The sequence below is a fragment of the Sparus aurata genome, chromosome 7 (genome assembly GCF_900880675.1).
Source record: "Sparus aurata chromosome 7, fSpaAur1.1, whole genome shotgun sequence".
In the NCBI taxonomy this organism is placed as follows: domain Eukaryota; kingdom Metazoa; phylum Chordata; class Actinopteri; order Spariformes; family Sparidae; genus Sparus; species Sparus aurata.
In genome coordinates, this window is record NC_044193.1 from 35,580,741 (window position 1) to 35,598,302 (window position 17,562).

General features: G+C 39.9%; 2 protein-coding genes across 3 annotated transcripts; both read right to left on the minus strand.

Annotated features, from left to right (window-relative positions):
* Positions 1–2,549: 2,549 nt before the first annotated feature.
* Positions 2,550–10,501, minus strand: LOC115585494 (insulin-like growth factor I). The gene is made up of 4 exons (XM_030423899.1): positions 9,004–10,501; positions 8,239–8,383; positions 4,523–4,710; positions 2,550–3,819 (listed from the first exon to the last, which is right to left on the minus strand). The coding sequence occupies exons 1-4, from the start codon at positions 9,097–9,099 to the stop codon at positions 3,598–3,600; spliced, it is 651 nt and encodes a 216-aa protein (XP_030279759.1). The 5' UTR covers positions 9,100–10,501; the 3' UTR covers positions 2,550–3,597.
* A 121-nt stretch (positions 10,502–10,622) lies between these two features.
* On the minus strand, positions 10,623–16,941 carry LOC115585493 (uncharacterized). Of its 2 annotated transcripts, none has more exons than XM_030423898.1 (4): positions 16,840–16,941; positions 14,133–14,708; positions 13,517–13,657; positions 10,623–12,116 (listed from the first exon to the last, which is right to left on the minus strand). In XM_030423898.1, exons 1-4 carry the CDS (start codon positions 16,843–16,845, stop codon positions 11,589–11,591), a joined length of 1,251 nt encoding a protein of 416 aa, XP_030279758.1. In that variant the 5' UTR covers positions 16,846–16,941; the 3' UTR covers positions 10,623–11,588. The 2 variants fall into 2 exon arrangements, with proteins under 2 accessions (XP_030279758.1, XP_030279757.1); XM_030423897.1 differs by having other exon boundaries at positions 16,705–16,927.
* Positions 16,942–17,562: the final 621 nt, after the last annotated feature.

A 17,562-nucleotide genomic window follows, 5' to 3' on the forward strand; every position in this document is an offset into this window, starting at 1 on the left:
GAAAATCTGATTTTCAGAATGGAAAAGGCACGTTTTCGTAGAATGACCCTTATATTACCTTTGGTTTTATAATTGCACACTCATATGTACATTTTATTTCTGTTATTGCACATTCATTGGAATTGTTTATTATATAGTTGTACAGATAATTATTGTTTATAGTATAGTTTGCACTGTGTATGTGCGCGCACACACACACACACACACACACACACACACACACACACACACACACGTCAGGAAACGGGGGGGGAGGGGTTGGGACGAAAAGCGATAGATGGGAAAGGGGGGAAAAAGAAAACAAAAAAAAAAAAAAAATTGTATAGAGCCACTACAGGCTTCCCTAACAAAACATAGCGCTAAAATGATAAACTAACTAAACCACTGGCAGTGTTGGGAAACTAAACAGCGTTATTTTTTTTCAGTAACTGGTAATCTAACTAATTACTATTTCCATCGTTACAACGCCGTTACCGACTATTACATGTGGCGCATTACAAACTGAAGCTGATCATTGAAGCAGTTGTCATCCGACATCCGGCTCTCAGCCACCGGAGCTGCAGAGCTGTTTCTTTTTTCCTCCGGTGAGGGAGGAGGGAGGGGCAAGACAACCACATAAGTGATGATTATTGGCTCTCTAACGTTGAGTGAGAGTTCTTAAGCCAATCAGTGGCAATGTTCGGTTTACACACAAGCCTGACACGCACACAGCAGCCTCACACACTCTAACTAGCAGAGGTGAGCTGCAGCAATGGCGAGTCTGGAGGGAAAGTTGACGTTTTCAAAGTGGAAGTACAGACACGACTTTAATCTCTTTTGTCCACGTCCTTTGTAAGAAACTCTGATCTAATGAAGCATCTCTCGGTGGCACACGCTTCTACAAAACTAACACTGGCCAAAAACTCCGTTGCTGACGCTGTTGATGATGATAGCAGGCCAGGTGTGGCTAACGTGAGCTCTGCTAACAGCTTCACAAAAACTTGTGACACAGACTGAACTGAATGCAATGATAGACAGGTATGTTTTTGAGAACATGCTCCTGTTAACAGCTGACTCAGACTCCTTCAGAGCACTCACTGGCAAAATATCGGGGGGGAACAGGAGCCGGTCCGCCATGCAGAAATACATTTTCTAAATACATAATTATGTAGATGCAGAGTACGCTAAAATGACTGCTGAGCTCAAAAGGGGGAAGAAATAAAAGTAATGCAATAGTTACTTTTCCTGGTAACTAATTACTTTTATAGTGGAGTAATTCCGTTACCAACTCAGTTACTTTTTGGGAGAAGTAACTAGTAACTATAACTAATTACTTTTTAAAAGTAACGTGCCCAACACTGACCACCGCTGCCAAGCAGCTGACTCAAAACCAAAATTGTCCAGGAGACCCAGAAAACACGAGGCAATTGACACCAAATACACACAAAGTTCTGAGTTGAGGGGCCACGGGGAGAACCTCTCACTACCTCTGAAGGTGAGATAATGAGTCAGCACAGAGCGCTGGAGACTCAGGGTATATGAAGGCTCCCCACACCAAGCCAATCAGTGCCACACACCTGGTTGCAATGAGTTGATTCTCTCACCACTCTCACAGAGTTGAAAGATTGAGTGCCCTCACAGTATATATCTTGCTTTCTATTTATGTTATGTACACTGTGTTTTTCTTTTTCTTTCTTTTTTTTGTGGACCCACTGCTGCTGTCCCATTCTGGGATCAATAAAGTCATTCTATTCTATTCTAGCTGGGGACATGTTAACTTGAAGGTTGGGGCAGGCAGTTTGCCTCAAACTTTCCTTTTCCAGAAAAATGTAAAACGGTTGAGAGCTTCCCAAGTAGGACATTTGGAAAAGTTACAACATGTTAATCAGTGAGCTTTAGAAGAGCTGGAATGTGTGGTGTTTAACTTTGGGCATAGCCAAGCTAGCTCTTTCCCTTCGCTTCCTGTCTTTATGCTAAGCTAGGCAAACCAAGACATGGACATAAGGTAGATATCCGTCTGCGCATCAGAGACAGAGAATACCAGCATCATCCATAAACATAGCTGCACAAATGAATCCTAAAACCCAGAAATAAGTTAGCATTTTTGCACTTCCAGTTCCCTAGCCTTGAAGTCAGCATGATTTCTGAATGAGTTTTCCTTTGGATGCTTGAAATAGGGTCTTTGGTCAACAATTTGTTCTGTGGCATAAAATGCATTAGGGACATTAAACATCAACATGCCGAATTTGCTAATCACTGGATAATGTTTATTTAGCAGTCATTTTATCAGGCTGCTCTACACAGACGGCAAATATGGCCTTCAGAACTCTTGGAAAAAGATAACTTAAGTCACGTCAAAGTAAAATGAGTCCCTTTATGATATGAGTCCCTAAAGCTGAACGTCAAAATAAAAGGTTCTTTGTGTTACATTTTCTAATCTTTAATTCATAACAACTCTGTGAGCAATATTGTTAGTGCAGATCAGCAGAAGAAGAATGGCATGTTCAAACGTGAATCTCTTTCTTGTCCTTTATCCTGCGTGGCTTAGTCTTAACAACATGAACATCAAGAATCTTTTAATTATATATTTATTTATTATAGGAATATGTCGTCACAGTCAAATAAATAATGAATGCATTAAAATTGTTTTATAGAAAACAAATAATACTCAGAAATTGAAATAATAAACACTTATGGTCTCAAATAAAAATAAAAGTCTGTATAACCATAATAGACAGAACTTGAAAATGATTCAATAAATACACAAGATTTGGTCAGTGCATTCTGCCCTGCTAATGTCTGTCCCAAACACACACAATAAAAAATAGTGCACTGTATTCCACACTACACAGACTTAAAATGTATGTTTAATATAATATATGATTTACATATTAGGTAAATCACAAGTTGCTGCCATGGCACAGGGCTAATGGAGAGCTGTAGTGAAACTGGCACTACTTGGTTCAGTTCAAGAAGTACAAATAACATGTACACAAACAAGATTGTAATTAAGGCAAGTTACTAAAAATCAAATGTATTGTGCCTCACTCTAATTTTTCCAACACAGATAGTAAACAATATATTATTGTTTTTTGTTAAACATTTAGTAGCCTGTAACAAAAAACATTTCCCAAGACCAAGATTGGATCAACGGATTAATAAATTGAATCCAGTCAAGTAGACAGCTATTAGAATTGACTTGTCAACCTTTCTAGTCCAGAGATGGCTATTACATACACATTTAAACCTAGAAACAAAAAGGTGTCATTAGAAAAGAGTCTGTGTGGATATCATGGATAAGGGAGAACAGTTATAATTACACATCAGTCACACAATGACACTCTGTTCCAGAAAATTCCATGAAAGAAAGGTTCATTGAGATTCCATTGAGTTCCAAGGGCCAGTACAAGAAGGTGTCAGAACTTCTCTTGTCTATTTTCTTCTTCAACTGAGAACCTCCAATATTGCTGCCAGTTTGTGTGTAGCGTAGCCTGGCCATTTTCGACCTCTGTGATCCCTACTTGGCAGAGAATGTCTTCAGGGTCAAGCTAGTTGGCATTAGTCTTTAAAATTGCTGCTGGCTCCAGTCTCAATTTCAGCTTTTCACAAGGTCAAAGGTCATGATTCAAATGTAATCAATCTTTGAAGGGGACTCTGAAAGGCTGAAGGAGGCCTGCTGGTTGTGTTCTTTGTGTTATTCTTCCTGCGTGATGATGAAACTTTGCTTTTCCGACGAAGTGAAGGCTGTGTTTTCTTTCTGTAGGCTTCTCTCTTTGGACTGTTGGGAGTCCCCAGGTGCTCCAAGAGTTTCTTCTGAAATACTGCTTGGAACTGCTGCGCCTGTAAGACAAAGATAAGGATAAAGAGTTGACTGATGGACCTGTAGCATGGCTGAAGCAAATAACCTAAGTCCAGTGTCAAGCTTGCACTGATCAGGCAGGATTTATTATGCATATCAACAATATCATGGTGTTTTTTTTTAGCTTTGCTTCTGGTATTTAAGTTGCTATTCTAATGTTTTAATTGTTTCCACCTTATATTTTAAATTCTATACAGGCCAATTTCTCTGACAGAATGGATTCAAGTCTACATTATAATTGTAGTATAATGGGAATGATTCTGAATTTTGGGTGAGTTGGCATGGAATGAATGGAATTTGGGATGAGTTATGTATACAATTCAACAAGATAAGGTTTAGTCGTTCATAGTAACAGCCTCTGTAATACTGAAACAGGTCGGGTATTGTCCCGTCCTTACTGTCCCCTGGCTCCTTTCAGACCGGGTCTTTCTTTGCTTGAAAATTATTTGAGTCATTTTTGGTTTAACAAGGATTTCCGAGGTTTTTTTTTTTCAAATCAGGTCCAAAATCTTGCAACCATGAAGACCTGTACCTCCTTGATTTTTCTAAGCCAATCCACTGACAATGGCATAGTTCTTTACTTAGGTCCACTGATGACAACTGAGCCAAGTCCAGTCACTGTTGCCTTGGAAAAATTCTAAATGAGAAGAATGAACTTTTATATTCAAGCAGTAGAGGTCATACCGTGTCTAGCTGTGTAGTGGTATGAGATGCTGTGGTTGTGGCTGGATAAGCTGTGGTGTGCTGCAGGTTTTTTGGTTTAGCACAGTACATCTCCAGATGCTGAAGTTCACAGCCAGCTGGCTGACAGCACTGGTCCACTATCCCCTTCCCTCTGGGCCGTGCACCATAACCAGACCACGTGCCTTTACCTGCAGAGAAAGTAATGACAAACATAAGCTTCTTGTCTTTCTTTTGAGCCTTGATACTGTTTCTTTAAAAAAGAAAAAAAAAGGGCACTCGTGAATTTCCTCAGGAACTCACTTATTCCAAAACATATGGTACATATGGGGCGGCTGTGGCTCAGGGGTAGAGCCAGAGATTCCCCTGGTCTGCATGTCGAAGTGTCTTTGGGCAAGAAAATGGATCCCAAAAACTGCTCCTGATGTGCTGGTCGGCACCTTGCATGGTAGCCACCGACATCAGTGTATGAATGTATGTATGAATTACTGTAAGTCACTTTGGACAAAAGCTGCTAAATGCTGTAAATGTAAATGGTAGCACCAGATACATACATATCTGATAAAATCTCACCTATTGTCATTACATTCCAAAATGCAAAGTGGGTGGTGCAAGAGGGGAAACACTTGGGGCATTAAAATCACAAGTGCTCTTCTGGGGAGCATGAATATGTTCAACAAATTTCATGATGATCCAGCCGTGAATGAATATGAAAAGACAATTTCATGTCGGTCTGGCAAGTAGTTGACAAGATATCTTCCCCTGGAAAATAAATGTGTCAGGCAATCACACTGTTTTGTTTTTTACAAGATGATGAAAACCTTCACACAAGATTTAACCTCCACCATAGGTTTTTCATACTGTAGGTAAGAACTGCTGTTCTAGACACGCTAAATGGAGCTCTATAGATTGCAATGGAGATCAACCGGTTTATCCCCTTACTTTGGCCCAGACTCAAATATCTGAACTGACAGACCTAAAGATCCTAAAAATTTGGTGATCACCTGACTTCTCCTCTAGCACCAGCATCTTGGTTTAGGTTGAAAATTCTTCGCCTTGCTATAAATTGTAATAACTTTGGTCATATACTGACTTTTGATCTAGTGCTATCATTAGTTCAAAATAACTTTCTGTCCAATACCAACTAAACTGATTAAATTTTCATTAGCCCACCATGTAATGGCTGTAGAACACAATCTGTTTATTGATTTGTTCCATATAAGCCTTGTTTTCACACTGCTATTCAGCCTCCCACTGGGTGAAGGAAGTGCATTTGCAAAAACTTAACCAAAACCTGAAGTGGCTTTGTTTTTCCTGGTGGCTATCCACAGGTAACGATGGAACAACTGGAATAATGGTGAAAACTCTATACTGTAAAAAAGAAAAAGAAAAAGAAAAAAAAGAACCTGCTAATGGAGGAGGCAAAGAAGGTGAAGAGCGAGAGTGATAGACATCAGGTTAAAACAAGAGTAAACATACAGATATTCAATCAATTGAGAGCGCTCCAGTGTTCTGTCAAACTCTATTCCCCCTTTGATATGTGTTTCCTGTTACCAACAGCTGTAATCAATAGCAGGCATTCAATCCAAGTGGTTTAATGGTCACCGCCAAATAAAAAAATAAAAAAAAACATGTATCGGCGTTTAATATTGCTTTAACTGTGTCACAAAAGTAGTCGTTCTGGGTATATTATTTTTTTAATTATTTGCAAAAAATGGCTTTTGGAAATTTGAGCCCCTGCCCTTCTTACATCCTCTGCATATCTCTGCTTCTAAATGATCCCTGTGCTGTTTCTGCACCTTTCATTGTTTTCAGTGTAAAGGCTGTGCTGGTCTCAGATAACAAATGTTTAAACAATAAAGCTATCGCACACTGAGGCATGGTGTCCTGGTGAGTACACTGCCATTTTCTTGGATTGTCACCACTTTGATAGAGGCAGAGAAGTTGGCCTTGGTTAGAGCAGGGGAAAGGTAATCAAGTGAAAGGGCCTGTGGGTAATTCTTGTATGCAGTTGGAGAGATTACAGTATATTTTAATAATAATAAACCTTTCAAATGAAATGCTACAATGCACCTTACAGTAGAGAGCACACTGCCAATCCAACAGATGCTGTACCAGTCAACTTTGTTTCTAATGATGAACTATTGTTTTGTAGGACAATCAAATTACATTTTGCTAAAGTGTATTTCATGTTGTGGCGAGACTAACTTGCTTAAAGTGCCTGCATTGTTTCATGTGGACATTGATGACCATGACCTTATCTGTGTTATGCACCTCTGCCAGTGTAGTACAACCTTGATTGCATCTTGGTCTTAACATTTTTATCTGTAATAAAATCTACATCAAAACAAAATGGAATCAATGTGCATTACTGCCATGACAACATCCATTCCATCCATTAGATCTCTGCTGGAGTCAATGCCAGCTGACATTGGACAAGACGCATTGTACACTCTGGACAGGTCACCAGTCCATCACAGGAATGACGCATGGAGACAGACAGTCATTCACGGTGATATTCACACTGACAGGCAATTTAAAGTCACCAATTAACCTAACCTGGAGGAGCAACCAGAGATAACCCACAAAGGATCCGGGAGAACACACAAACTCTGCACAGAAAGTTGTCCTGCTTTTCCTATGTTACTGTTATTCTGCATGCAGTGGGTGGAGGCCCAAATAAAATGAAGTTTGTCCCATAAAACAGTGAAAGAGAAACAGACTTCATGGAACAGCTCTCCCAAAAATGAAAATTCGGTTATTATCTACTCACCCCCACTCTGATAGAAAGGGAAGTTTATTTTCAAATAATTTTGGCTGTATGGAGCTATTTTATGCTATTTTCTGTTGTTGTTTTTTTTTTTACATTTCAAGCAAGTGACCATCTACTTCAGTTGTTTGGGAGAATGCTGCATCACTGTTTTACTGTGAAGCTCCAGAAATGGACTATAAAACCTTATTTCTGCATGAGGGTAAGTAGATAATAATTAAATTCTAATTTTTGGGACAACATTTAGCCATCCTTTCAACAAACCTCTGAAAGCCATCGCTGTATATAAATGGTGATCTGTGTGGATATCATTTCACACTGAGATACATGTATGTGATCATATCAAGCTTCAGAGTGGATGTTGGATTCAGGAAAATATATGGATTATATCACCCATTTATTGCCCCCTTCTACTCAAACCCTCCCCTAGATATTTAAAAAAAACAATAGCACTTAAAATGATAAGGGCAGTGTTAAAAAAAAATCTCACAGAAAATTGATGAAAAAATTAGAAGATTGTCTCCAAGAAGCACATTACAATGCACAAGATAATGAAATATTCTAAACAAGATTCTTTTCAATTTTTCTTTTTAGTTCCATTACTTTGTACTGTTGTTTTAATGGCATGGTTTTCTTCTTTAGGTCAGGTTGCAAAACTCTATTTCCAGTGCAAAATTAAAATCACTGTCCTGCTCTATATATTCACTGCACATTCTATATTCATATGTGAAGATTTGTATAAATGTACTTGCAAAGGTTGAATGCCAGTGATGTTTACGATTTCCTGACCTTTCCATGTCTGCCAAAAAAGGTGACTTTCCCCAGTGAGGGATCAATAAAGTCATATCTTATCTTATAATGCCACAGTTTTCCACTTTTCTAAGGCAGTTTCATTGGTGACATTAGATATGTAATGTAAAATAAGTGGATAAGATGAATATGGGCTCACCCAAATAGATTCCACGTTCCCCACACACAAATATGAGGTCACTGAGGAGATCAGAACCACAGCGCAGTCTGGCTGCCTCCGAGGACAGCGGCCAGCCTGCCAGACACATTGCAGAGTAGAAAACACACATCCGAGCACACATCACCTGAAGACAAGGAGGTGAGAAACTGTCAGAACAAATGTGAACACAACCTACAACACTGATTATATCTTGATTTTTGGTGTCCAAACTTGTAATGAAAACACAATTGAACTGGGGTCTGAGGGGGTTAAAAGTGCCAACCATAAACGTTGACTTCCTGGGTTTGGTTTGTTGCATGTCGCTATACATCTCTCTCTCTCTACCTCTTTTGCTGTCATCCCTCTACTGTTGAGTGTGTATTAATCCAAAAAATGACATAAATAAATCATGTACGCTTGCTTTCTTTTCACCTGTCAGATGAAGGTCATCTATTTTTAAGAGCAAGGAGCTCTTGGCCGATTGATATTTTGTTGATGTTAAAAATAACAAGTGAGCAAACCCCCAAGACTCTTTACACTGAGAGGGACAGTGAGATTTGATTGAAAAAACAAAACTGATGACATTCGAAAAAAGAAAAAAGTGTTACTAGCGACAACATCAAAAAGAGCAGAACTTTTTCAACTAAAACCAACTGGTTCAATTATGATCAAGAAGTAATTTTAACTCTATGGGTGTCTATGAGCGTCTACTAGTTTGCATATTCCCAGTCCCAGTTGATCAATAGAGCGTGAAAAAAGTCTTACCCTCAGAGTCTGTGGCCTGGCAGAGCGGCAGCATGAGCAGTGCATCCTGTCTGTGTGGACTGACTTCAGGAGACCTGCAGTCTTATAGTCAGGCATCAGGTGGGAGGACCACAGCACCGAGGTTTCCTCCCTCCATTCCTTACTGTTTCCCAGTCAAATCTCCTCCACAGCTCATATCAGAGGATTTGACATTCTGTCACTGAGGATGGACTTGTTCTGCTGTGATGAGATTCTGTTAAAAAACTATATTAGAAAGCAGTTGATTCAACTGTACGGTCATTTTGGAGCACGTAGATTGTGAAGCTGATAAATTGGATTAAGTTAGACTAAATAATGTTTCTAATATTTATGCTACCCTCATTAATAGAAATGGGTTGGACAAAATAATAGAAACAATAATACAAATATTTGCATAGGACATGAACTGTGGCGACTGCACAGTCGTGTGAGGTGTTAAAGTTTCAAACGCTGGGGTACATTTGCATGGTGTGGCTTGACTCCACTTGCTTGAAGACTCATTTGTGGTTTTCCATTTGCTAAAAAACTGTGCTTGGTATCTAATACTTTTTTTGGTTTCACCTAAGTTGAGGTCCCGAATGAGCTAAGCCCATACTTGAATTGGATTGAGAACACTGCAGGCCACTGATTGGTTAACTTGAGTGATACCGAGCGACCAGTAGTCGTCTCACCATCTGCGCGCTGGTGTGATTTTTTTCAGCAGTCTAGTCTAGCGGTCAGCCTTTTTGGCCTCCTTGATTTGACAAACAGCCACATGATGAGAATCAATAACATTGGTCCTTTGATGTCCTCTATTGTTCCTGTGTTTATCTTGTGTTGAAGATGATCACGGCATTGCCATGACAACCAGCCTCCTACACCGAGGGGGCAGCAACTTCAGTGTAAAAGGAAATCGAGAAAAGCACCAGCCAACCTACCAAAAGTGAGAATAGTGGACGTGTGCTGGGTCATACCATGCAGAGTAAACAGAGCTCCTGAAATCGACCTAAATCTCCCTGAATTTGCTGAAGAATTGCTTAAAAAAATACTTTTTTTTATAAAGTAATGAAGATAAGAATAGTATCATGTGGTATGATTGCAAGCTTGGGGGAACTTGTGCTGAGACTATTTTGTCAAATGCAACTGATAAAGTAATAAGTGTGAATTTGTTATCTTTGCAGTTTAATATTGGTGTGATTGCCATCAAATTATTGTTATCTTTGATCTTTATTAATGTGATAGTTGAAAGCACAGTGATAGAGCGGGATGACCACCGATCACCGGGTTGGTGGATTAATCCCAGGCTGCTCCTGCATATGTGCTTAACTGTGAAAGGTGCAAGAAAGCTCTGACAACTTCTAGCAATCACAGCAGTGATGCAGTGTTGTTGGTCTAATTAATTTGTGTGAAATTTCTAAACAAATATGCAACTGATTAAATTACCAAAAGACAAACAGTGATGCACCCTTTCCCTAACTTAATTAAAAAATACAGGAGGTTTTAGATTCTTTACAATATAAATTATTTCACACAGTGTCTATGGGGGTGAGCAGCAGCTGGATGCAGATCATCTGGGAGACATGCTGAATCCTCCATTAATTGAGCAAAAACTCACAACACTGTACACACAATCATTTCTTTATTGTCTGAAATATATCCCATGAAATGCTTTTGAAAAAGTCAGTAACACTCTGCCAAAAGTGAATGTCTGTGTTGAAAATGAAAAATTATATTTTAAGGGGCACAAGCATGTAGCTGTGAGCTACATCTAAAACAATTAACTCTTGCAGCTTTAGTAGACATTCTGTCAGCAATACAACACAGGGGCGACTGTTTTCAGGTTTTCAGTTAGCAGAGTACAAACATAAGTTCATGGAAAACTCAAGGAGAGGATTCACTCAATAACGGAAAAAAATGGGCTTAGGAGACAGAGGCATTCCATTAAACAGCAAAAATGATACTCTAATCTACATGTAATGGTCTCATTATAACAATAATTTCTTAAGATATTCATAGATATTATTGATACTTAAATAATGGATTAAAAAGTAGAAAAACCTACCAAAGCATTCAAAGCCTCATAAAGTCTCATACATATCCTTCAAGTGTTGCTGCATGCTAGAGGCTCCAGGCTTCATTCACTTCCACTGGCACCCAACCCATCTCTGATTCTGGAGGTTTTTTCCTAATTTCCTCAATAGTCAGTTGTGAGTCTGACAATGTTAAAGGAGTGCAAAGATAAATAATTAGCATATACCTGCTGATGGCCCAAGGAGGAAAGTAAAGGGTCAGAAAGCAACAGTATATGCCAGGTCCCACTTGTGCGACTTGGATGATGCTTCCACTTCCCTTGCAAATTATCAAGACATACCTGATCACAAAAAAAGAGAAATCAATAGTAGTAGTTGTCTGGAGTAATCATCAACAAAATGTGAGTACTAGTTTTCAACATATCTTGTCACCAAGACATCCTTTCTAGAGCTGTGGAAATATTTTTGATTATCAAATGCATCAGGATACAGATATGGATGATTCTGCATCAATGTAGAAGTAGAGCATTGTTACTGCTGTTCACCACGACTGAGCTGTCATAATGATGAGTACATGTTGTTGAGAACTGCTTCGCTCAGTCTGAGTTTGGCCTTCATTTGAGAGATCTCCTCCTCTTGTGCCAGCTCGTCATACTCCTGCTGTAGTGATGTGGAAGCACAGGCTGCCCCCTGAGAGGCTCTCTTGCTCCAGCTCTGGTTGCTGCTGTGCTCTACAACACCGACAATGTTGTCACATTCCCCACCATCATTGTTTTGACTGGTGCCATCAGCTTCTTCACTGACTAAGTTCTGTATCTCAGTGTCATTGCTGACCACTTCTTCCTGCTCCCCTCGAAGCTGAAACCAAACTGACTCATGGCGTGTTGCTTTCTCTGCAGTCTGGTCTCCTCTAGTGTCCTTATGACAATGACTTTGCATGGTGTGCACTGTGGACTTAGGGACAGATCGTGCAATCTTGGGTGAGGGTGCATCCCTTCCTTGGTGAGTAACATCCATTGTGTTTTCACTTTGTGTTACTTTACATGGGGTGTGCCTCTTCTTGGGACCATTTACTTTTTGCAGCTCCTGGAGGAAATACAAAGTGGTGTCACAAAAATCCACAGTACAGAATACAAGAACTACCATATGCCATATCTAATTAGTTGTAAAACTAACCCATACTAACATCTAACTCAATAATCACGTTGGTGACAACAGGTGGCTGTTCTCTTGAGTGTTTAAAGTCCTGTCTCTCTGAAAGACATTTTTCTAGGGACCTGGCAAGTCCATCTCCTTGTCTACCTTGCTGGTGGTATACCCAAAGGCTTTAATCTGGGCCCTTATCTTTTCTATATTTTCATATTCCCCTTTGGTCACGTAATTATTTTCGACTGAATTACTGGATTTTATCTTGAAATGAGGAAATCTTTTTTTTTACTATTGAGCAAATTATTCACTTTAAAAAGCTCCAAGTGAACATGGCCTCTCAGACCGATGGGACAGGAAAGATGGTGCAAGGGTGTTTTTCCTACTTCTTACGGCTCCTGGCTGCCCAGGGCTGAGTCAGTTAATAGGATTGAATGCACGGCTAGTAGCACTAACTAGCTAATATCAGGTACGGTTATCAGCAGTAAATAGTTACTACAGCAACAAGTAAAGCTATCTGTCCATCAGGAAACTTTGCAGATTACATCAGTACTGCACGCCCTGTTGTCAAACCGGCCTTTGTCTGTCTTGGAGGATCTGTTTGGTCCTGTCCCTGTCCTAACCTGGACAGATAACCATGTTGCACATCTACATGCGTTCACATGTGCACGCACTAAATGGCAATTGTGTTTTTTAGCTGTAACGTCAACCATACAGACAAGACAGTGGGTATGTCCCATTTCATGTAAATTGCAAATTCCCTCACCTCAACTTTTCCTTGTGTCTAAGTAGCTCACACCGAGGATTTGTGAGACTGGGAGCTGTCTAATGCTAATCCTCGATTACGTAGACAACAAAATATGTTTTAAGAGAAATGAGAAGTCCCTTCTTCTGAAGCGCCACCTTAAGCAACGCCTGTTTCTGGCAATGGCTGCATCTGATCACAGCTGGATCAGCTGTAAGCTCATTAATAACAGGTTTTATTTTACCCACCAATCTGATATTAGTTATAACAAGGTTTAGTTTTAGGACATTGACCTCTCAATACATAGATTTTCCTTGGTGGCAATGGATATACCTGTAATGCGTGCATCACTACCGTGATAAAGGCAAATATCTGTCTTTCCAGTTCATAGTGTAATCAGTTCAGACATGTATGTAAATGCAGTTATAGGGAAGCCTACGCTTGGAAATTAAATTGTGATTCACTTGATTCACATATGGCTTTAAATAAAGATATTATTTATTTGCAATTAGTACTCTGCATTACTTCAGCTGCTGTCTGTCCCCTCACAACACAACTAGTTATATTTAGCTATATATGGCATTATTATACACACCTTATATGTGGTGGAGTGATCATCTACTTGTATGGGAAGATCCTCTGGCTGATTCGAGGAGATTTGGGGCACAATGACATTCAATCTTGTCCTTTTTAGGTGTTTGTCTGCAGGGTCAAGAGAAGCCTTGGGGTACTGTCGCTGCAGGAGGATAAAGATGTCACGGACACATGTTACTGAGCGCAAAAGCTTTCTAAAAGAGGAAGACTCAAACTTTACACCTACTACTTAACTCACTCCACTGTCAGAATGGGGCTTTATATCCATTAGGCTTTAGTATCATTTCTTCTGACTTCCCACTCACCATCAAGTTAATTTCTTATACTCCAATATTTTAGTGAACACATTTAGCATGCTAACTAAGATGGTGAACATTGCTAACATTTCCTGCTAAGCATCAGCATGTTAACAGTATCATTGTAAGCATTATAGCATTCTAACAAAGCACCACTGTGCAGCCTCTCAGAGCTGATCTCATGGCTGCAGATTATTGCAGTATATTACTTCAACTCCAATTTTGCCATCTATACCTGTCAAAAGACCTGCCATGTTTTTCCCAGGTTTACGTATTGTTGCTGAGACTTGAATGTATTCGCCAACTGAAATGTCATGTTACCTTGGTCTGGCTTTTAGATGACACGTCTGGTGTTGAAAGAACTGAAAACTGGGAAGCTGGCTTGTGTTCATGTGTCTCCTGTTTATGCTGGCTTCGACTGGGCTTCCTTATGGACAGGTAAATGCGTCCATGGTAGATGACGATGGCGTCTTGGTAGGTCTGCGGTGCGGAGCCGGGATGTAACTTGGAGCTGCGAGACATGTGTTCAGAGACCTGCCCTTTAGGCATAACGTCCTGCAGTATGTTGTAAGCTGCATGGTTGGAGGAGACAAAAGACATTCGGAAGGGACCTGTTCCACCCCGAAACGCTTTACCCATTAGTGATGACATGTTTTCTGCCATGCTGTTTCCTGCAGAGGTCAGTCTCTGGCCTTTCTTTCGTAGGACTACTGGACAAATCCATATGCCTTTTGGTGATTCTGCAAGCTTCCTGGAGCCCTCAGTGTCACACAATGGGAGACCCATTCGTCTGAGCACCGAATTAGGTAAACTCCACAGACAGATGTTTTTCACCTCAGCTTTCACTGGGATGTAGATTTCCAGACTTTCAAGGAAATCCATGCTCTGTTTATTTCCCTGTGAACACATAAAGAACATATCCATAAAAAGGTCTACAGGGCTCCAGACAGTTCTCCCAGTTGTAGCACTGGTGCTTCAAGAAATTCAAGAGCATCACTTGAATCGGCAACATATTTTTTACAGTTTACCTGAAAACACAATATTTTATTTAAAATGGAAAAAGTCACAAAGTGAAAAAGTGCTTTAAGCAAGTCATTTTCCATTTCCATTTTTTAAAAAGGGACTGCAGCACCTCCTAATACCAGATATTATAGAAACCATCAATTGATAACAAATTTGACACTAGCCCCATTCACACCACCCTTTGAGTGCGGTAATCCTGCACCAGTTCTCCACAGCCTCCTCTGTGTTAAAGTTTCAGGTAAAGCGAGGGGTGAAATTTCGCTGCGGCTCTGATCCTCTGCAGCAGAGGTGAACCATACCTGTGTGAATGGACAAGGTGGCGGCGTGTCGGGCTTATGGTGTTCACAGTCTGATAAATAAAGTGATCCTTCACTCAAAAAAATAAAGAGAAATGTCCTACAAAGGAATGTTACATGACCAAACAACACTTACGAAACTGGTAGTGTCTTTGGCAGCAAATATGAGGAAAAAAATACTGCAGTTATACTTGGAGAGGTGTCCATCCTACTGGCATATTTCTGCTCGAAAAACAGCGTTTGTCCCCAGCAGAAAACTTTAAGTCACCATGTGTTTGTCTCCTTCCACTATTGTAATATTGTAGTTGCTGTCTTAAAAAAAATCACAGCGATGGTCAGCCCTACGGACCCAAGACTTCTGTTAACTTTCCCACAGAAAACAGCATCCCTCCCCGCAAGTGACACATTATAACTGCATCCATATGATCAGCCAGTGCATGTTTAGATTAACAGGAGGGACTGGTGCGGCTTAACACCAGAATTGCTTGGCTCGGTTTGAAAAAACAAAGACAGAGAAGTGCCGAACCTCCACTGTGGAGATAATGCAGCATTTCTGTGTGAAAAGTGCTACTGTGTTTAAATAGTGTTTTATATATATATATATATATATATTCATAATATAGTGCTCTCTGACTGGGACACATGCTAAGAACGGGGTCTGCTTGGTTTTTATCCCTATATAATCATATGTGTTGGTTCATTTTTAGATTCAACTATCAAACAAAATCATTTATTTGATTTCTATTAGTGGCAGACTCCTCATTCACCAAAATGTCAAGAGCCGGCCGTGCTCTGACAGCACACTCTGCTGTGTGTTCAACAGCAGCTCTGGCTTCTTTCATGTCATAATAAACTGAATAATCCTTTCAAACTACATGAAAATTTAGGCAATTAAGATAATCTTAGTTTGGTAAAAGAGATTTAGATGGTGTACCGATTAGATGAGATTGAATCAGATTTTTCTGTTTCGTATGAAAAACAGAAATAAAAATATTTTTGATGTCGTTTATTTTGTATATTTAGAAGACCAACTAGTGAACTTGCTGTTTTTACATTTCCCAGCTGAAACTACAATGAAGTCCAAATCCCAAACAAAACCGTTAGAAAAATATCTGACTCATGTCCTGTCTCACATACAGTACTCACGTACAGAGGAATGTATAAAAGAGATATTCAGATGTTACGAACTAGTTGAATTCCCCGTGACTCCCGAGAGCAAAATAAATCAATGTCACTATTTTAAATGAATTGTATCCAACCAGCGAATTGTTACAACAACTGTGGATTTAGTGATAATCAGGAAACTAGTTTTACTAGTTCTAGTTTGGACACACGTATGCAGGCTAAATAAAAGTGAAAGTGACAACTACGTTGAATGTATTTCCTGAGTTTCTTCTATCACAGCCCTTAAAGCCATAAAACACAAAACTGCCACGGAACTCTCTGGCATAAAGGCAAAATATGATTGACAAAAGCAGCTTCGGCTCCCTATGTTTCTATCAAGAACAGAATACAGGAGTCCTCGCTCTTTACACACAGTTCGTGCTGGTAACGTTAGCTAACGTCATCCTCACCTTCTCCTCAACACCTGGGGCTCGTGCCACAAGTAACGATTTGGACATGCTAGAAACGAGCCAAAGCAAAGCAAAGCGTCCCTGTCAGGAGCAGCCGGAGTTCAGTGACAAACGGTTCTGCGTTGCTGCTCATACCTCCATCAAACATGAGTATCCACGGTTGCCAACTCCTCAGGAGAGAATCCACCTTCAGTGTGTTTTCTGGGTGTTGTCACTTCCTCGCCAACCAACAGGGCCAACGGGCCGTGCCCTTCAGAATAAAAGCGTCACCCAAACAAATAAAACTGAATATCTTGCACAGCGCACTATGCAGAGTGCCTTACACTATCCACACACAATTTAGTAGAGTTTGAAAATTATTCAAAAAAGATTTAAAAATAAATAAATAAATTTAAATCCCATGCAGTGAACAGTAACATGTCATTTGTACAATCCCTTCGTTTGTTGTTAATGCTCAAATATCATGACCCTGCTTGTTCTTTAGAGATGTCAAAGTCACTGCGATGCTGTGCAAGGGTGAAAAGGTGCATAACGACCTACATGCTGTTCATTATCAATCAATTATGAAATTTAGCTGGCTCCTTGTTCGCACCCACTAGATGACAAAGGAAGTATGGCATAACACGTTCATCATTTTCTGGAATCACTTCCTCAACTGTGTGATCATTTCGTGAGTAAATGCCAACCTGCACCCCTACCCTGTAGTTAGATCAATAAAATATTTGAAGAATTAGAATTACACACTTTTATTCTGAATGCCAACCAGAAGTGTGATGAAATGTGACGAAGCGCATATCTTACGCTGCATTCAAGTACACGTGGAATTTCCCGTATTGCCTGTTTTTGGAAGTCGTCCCA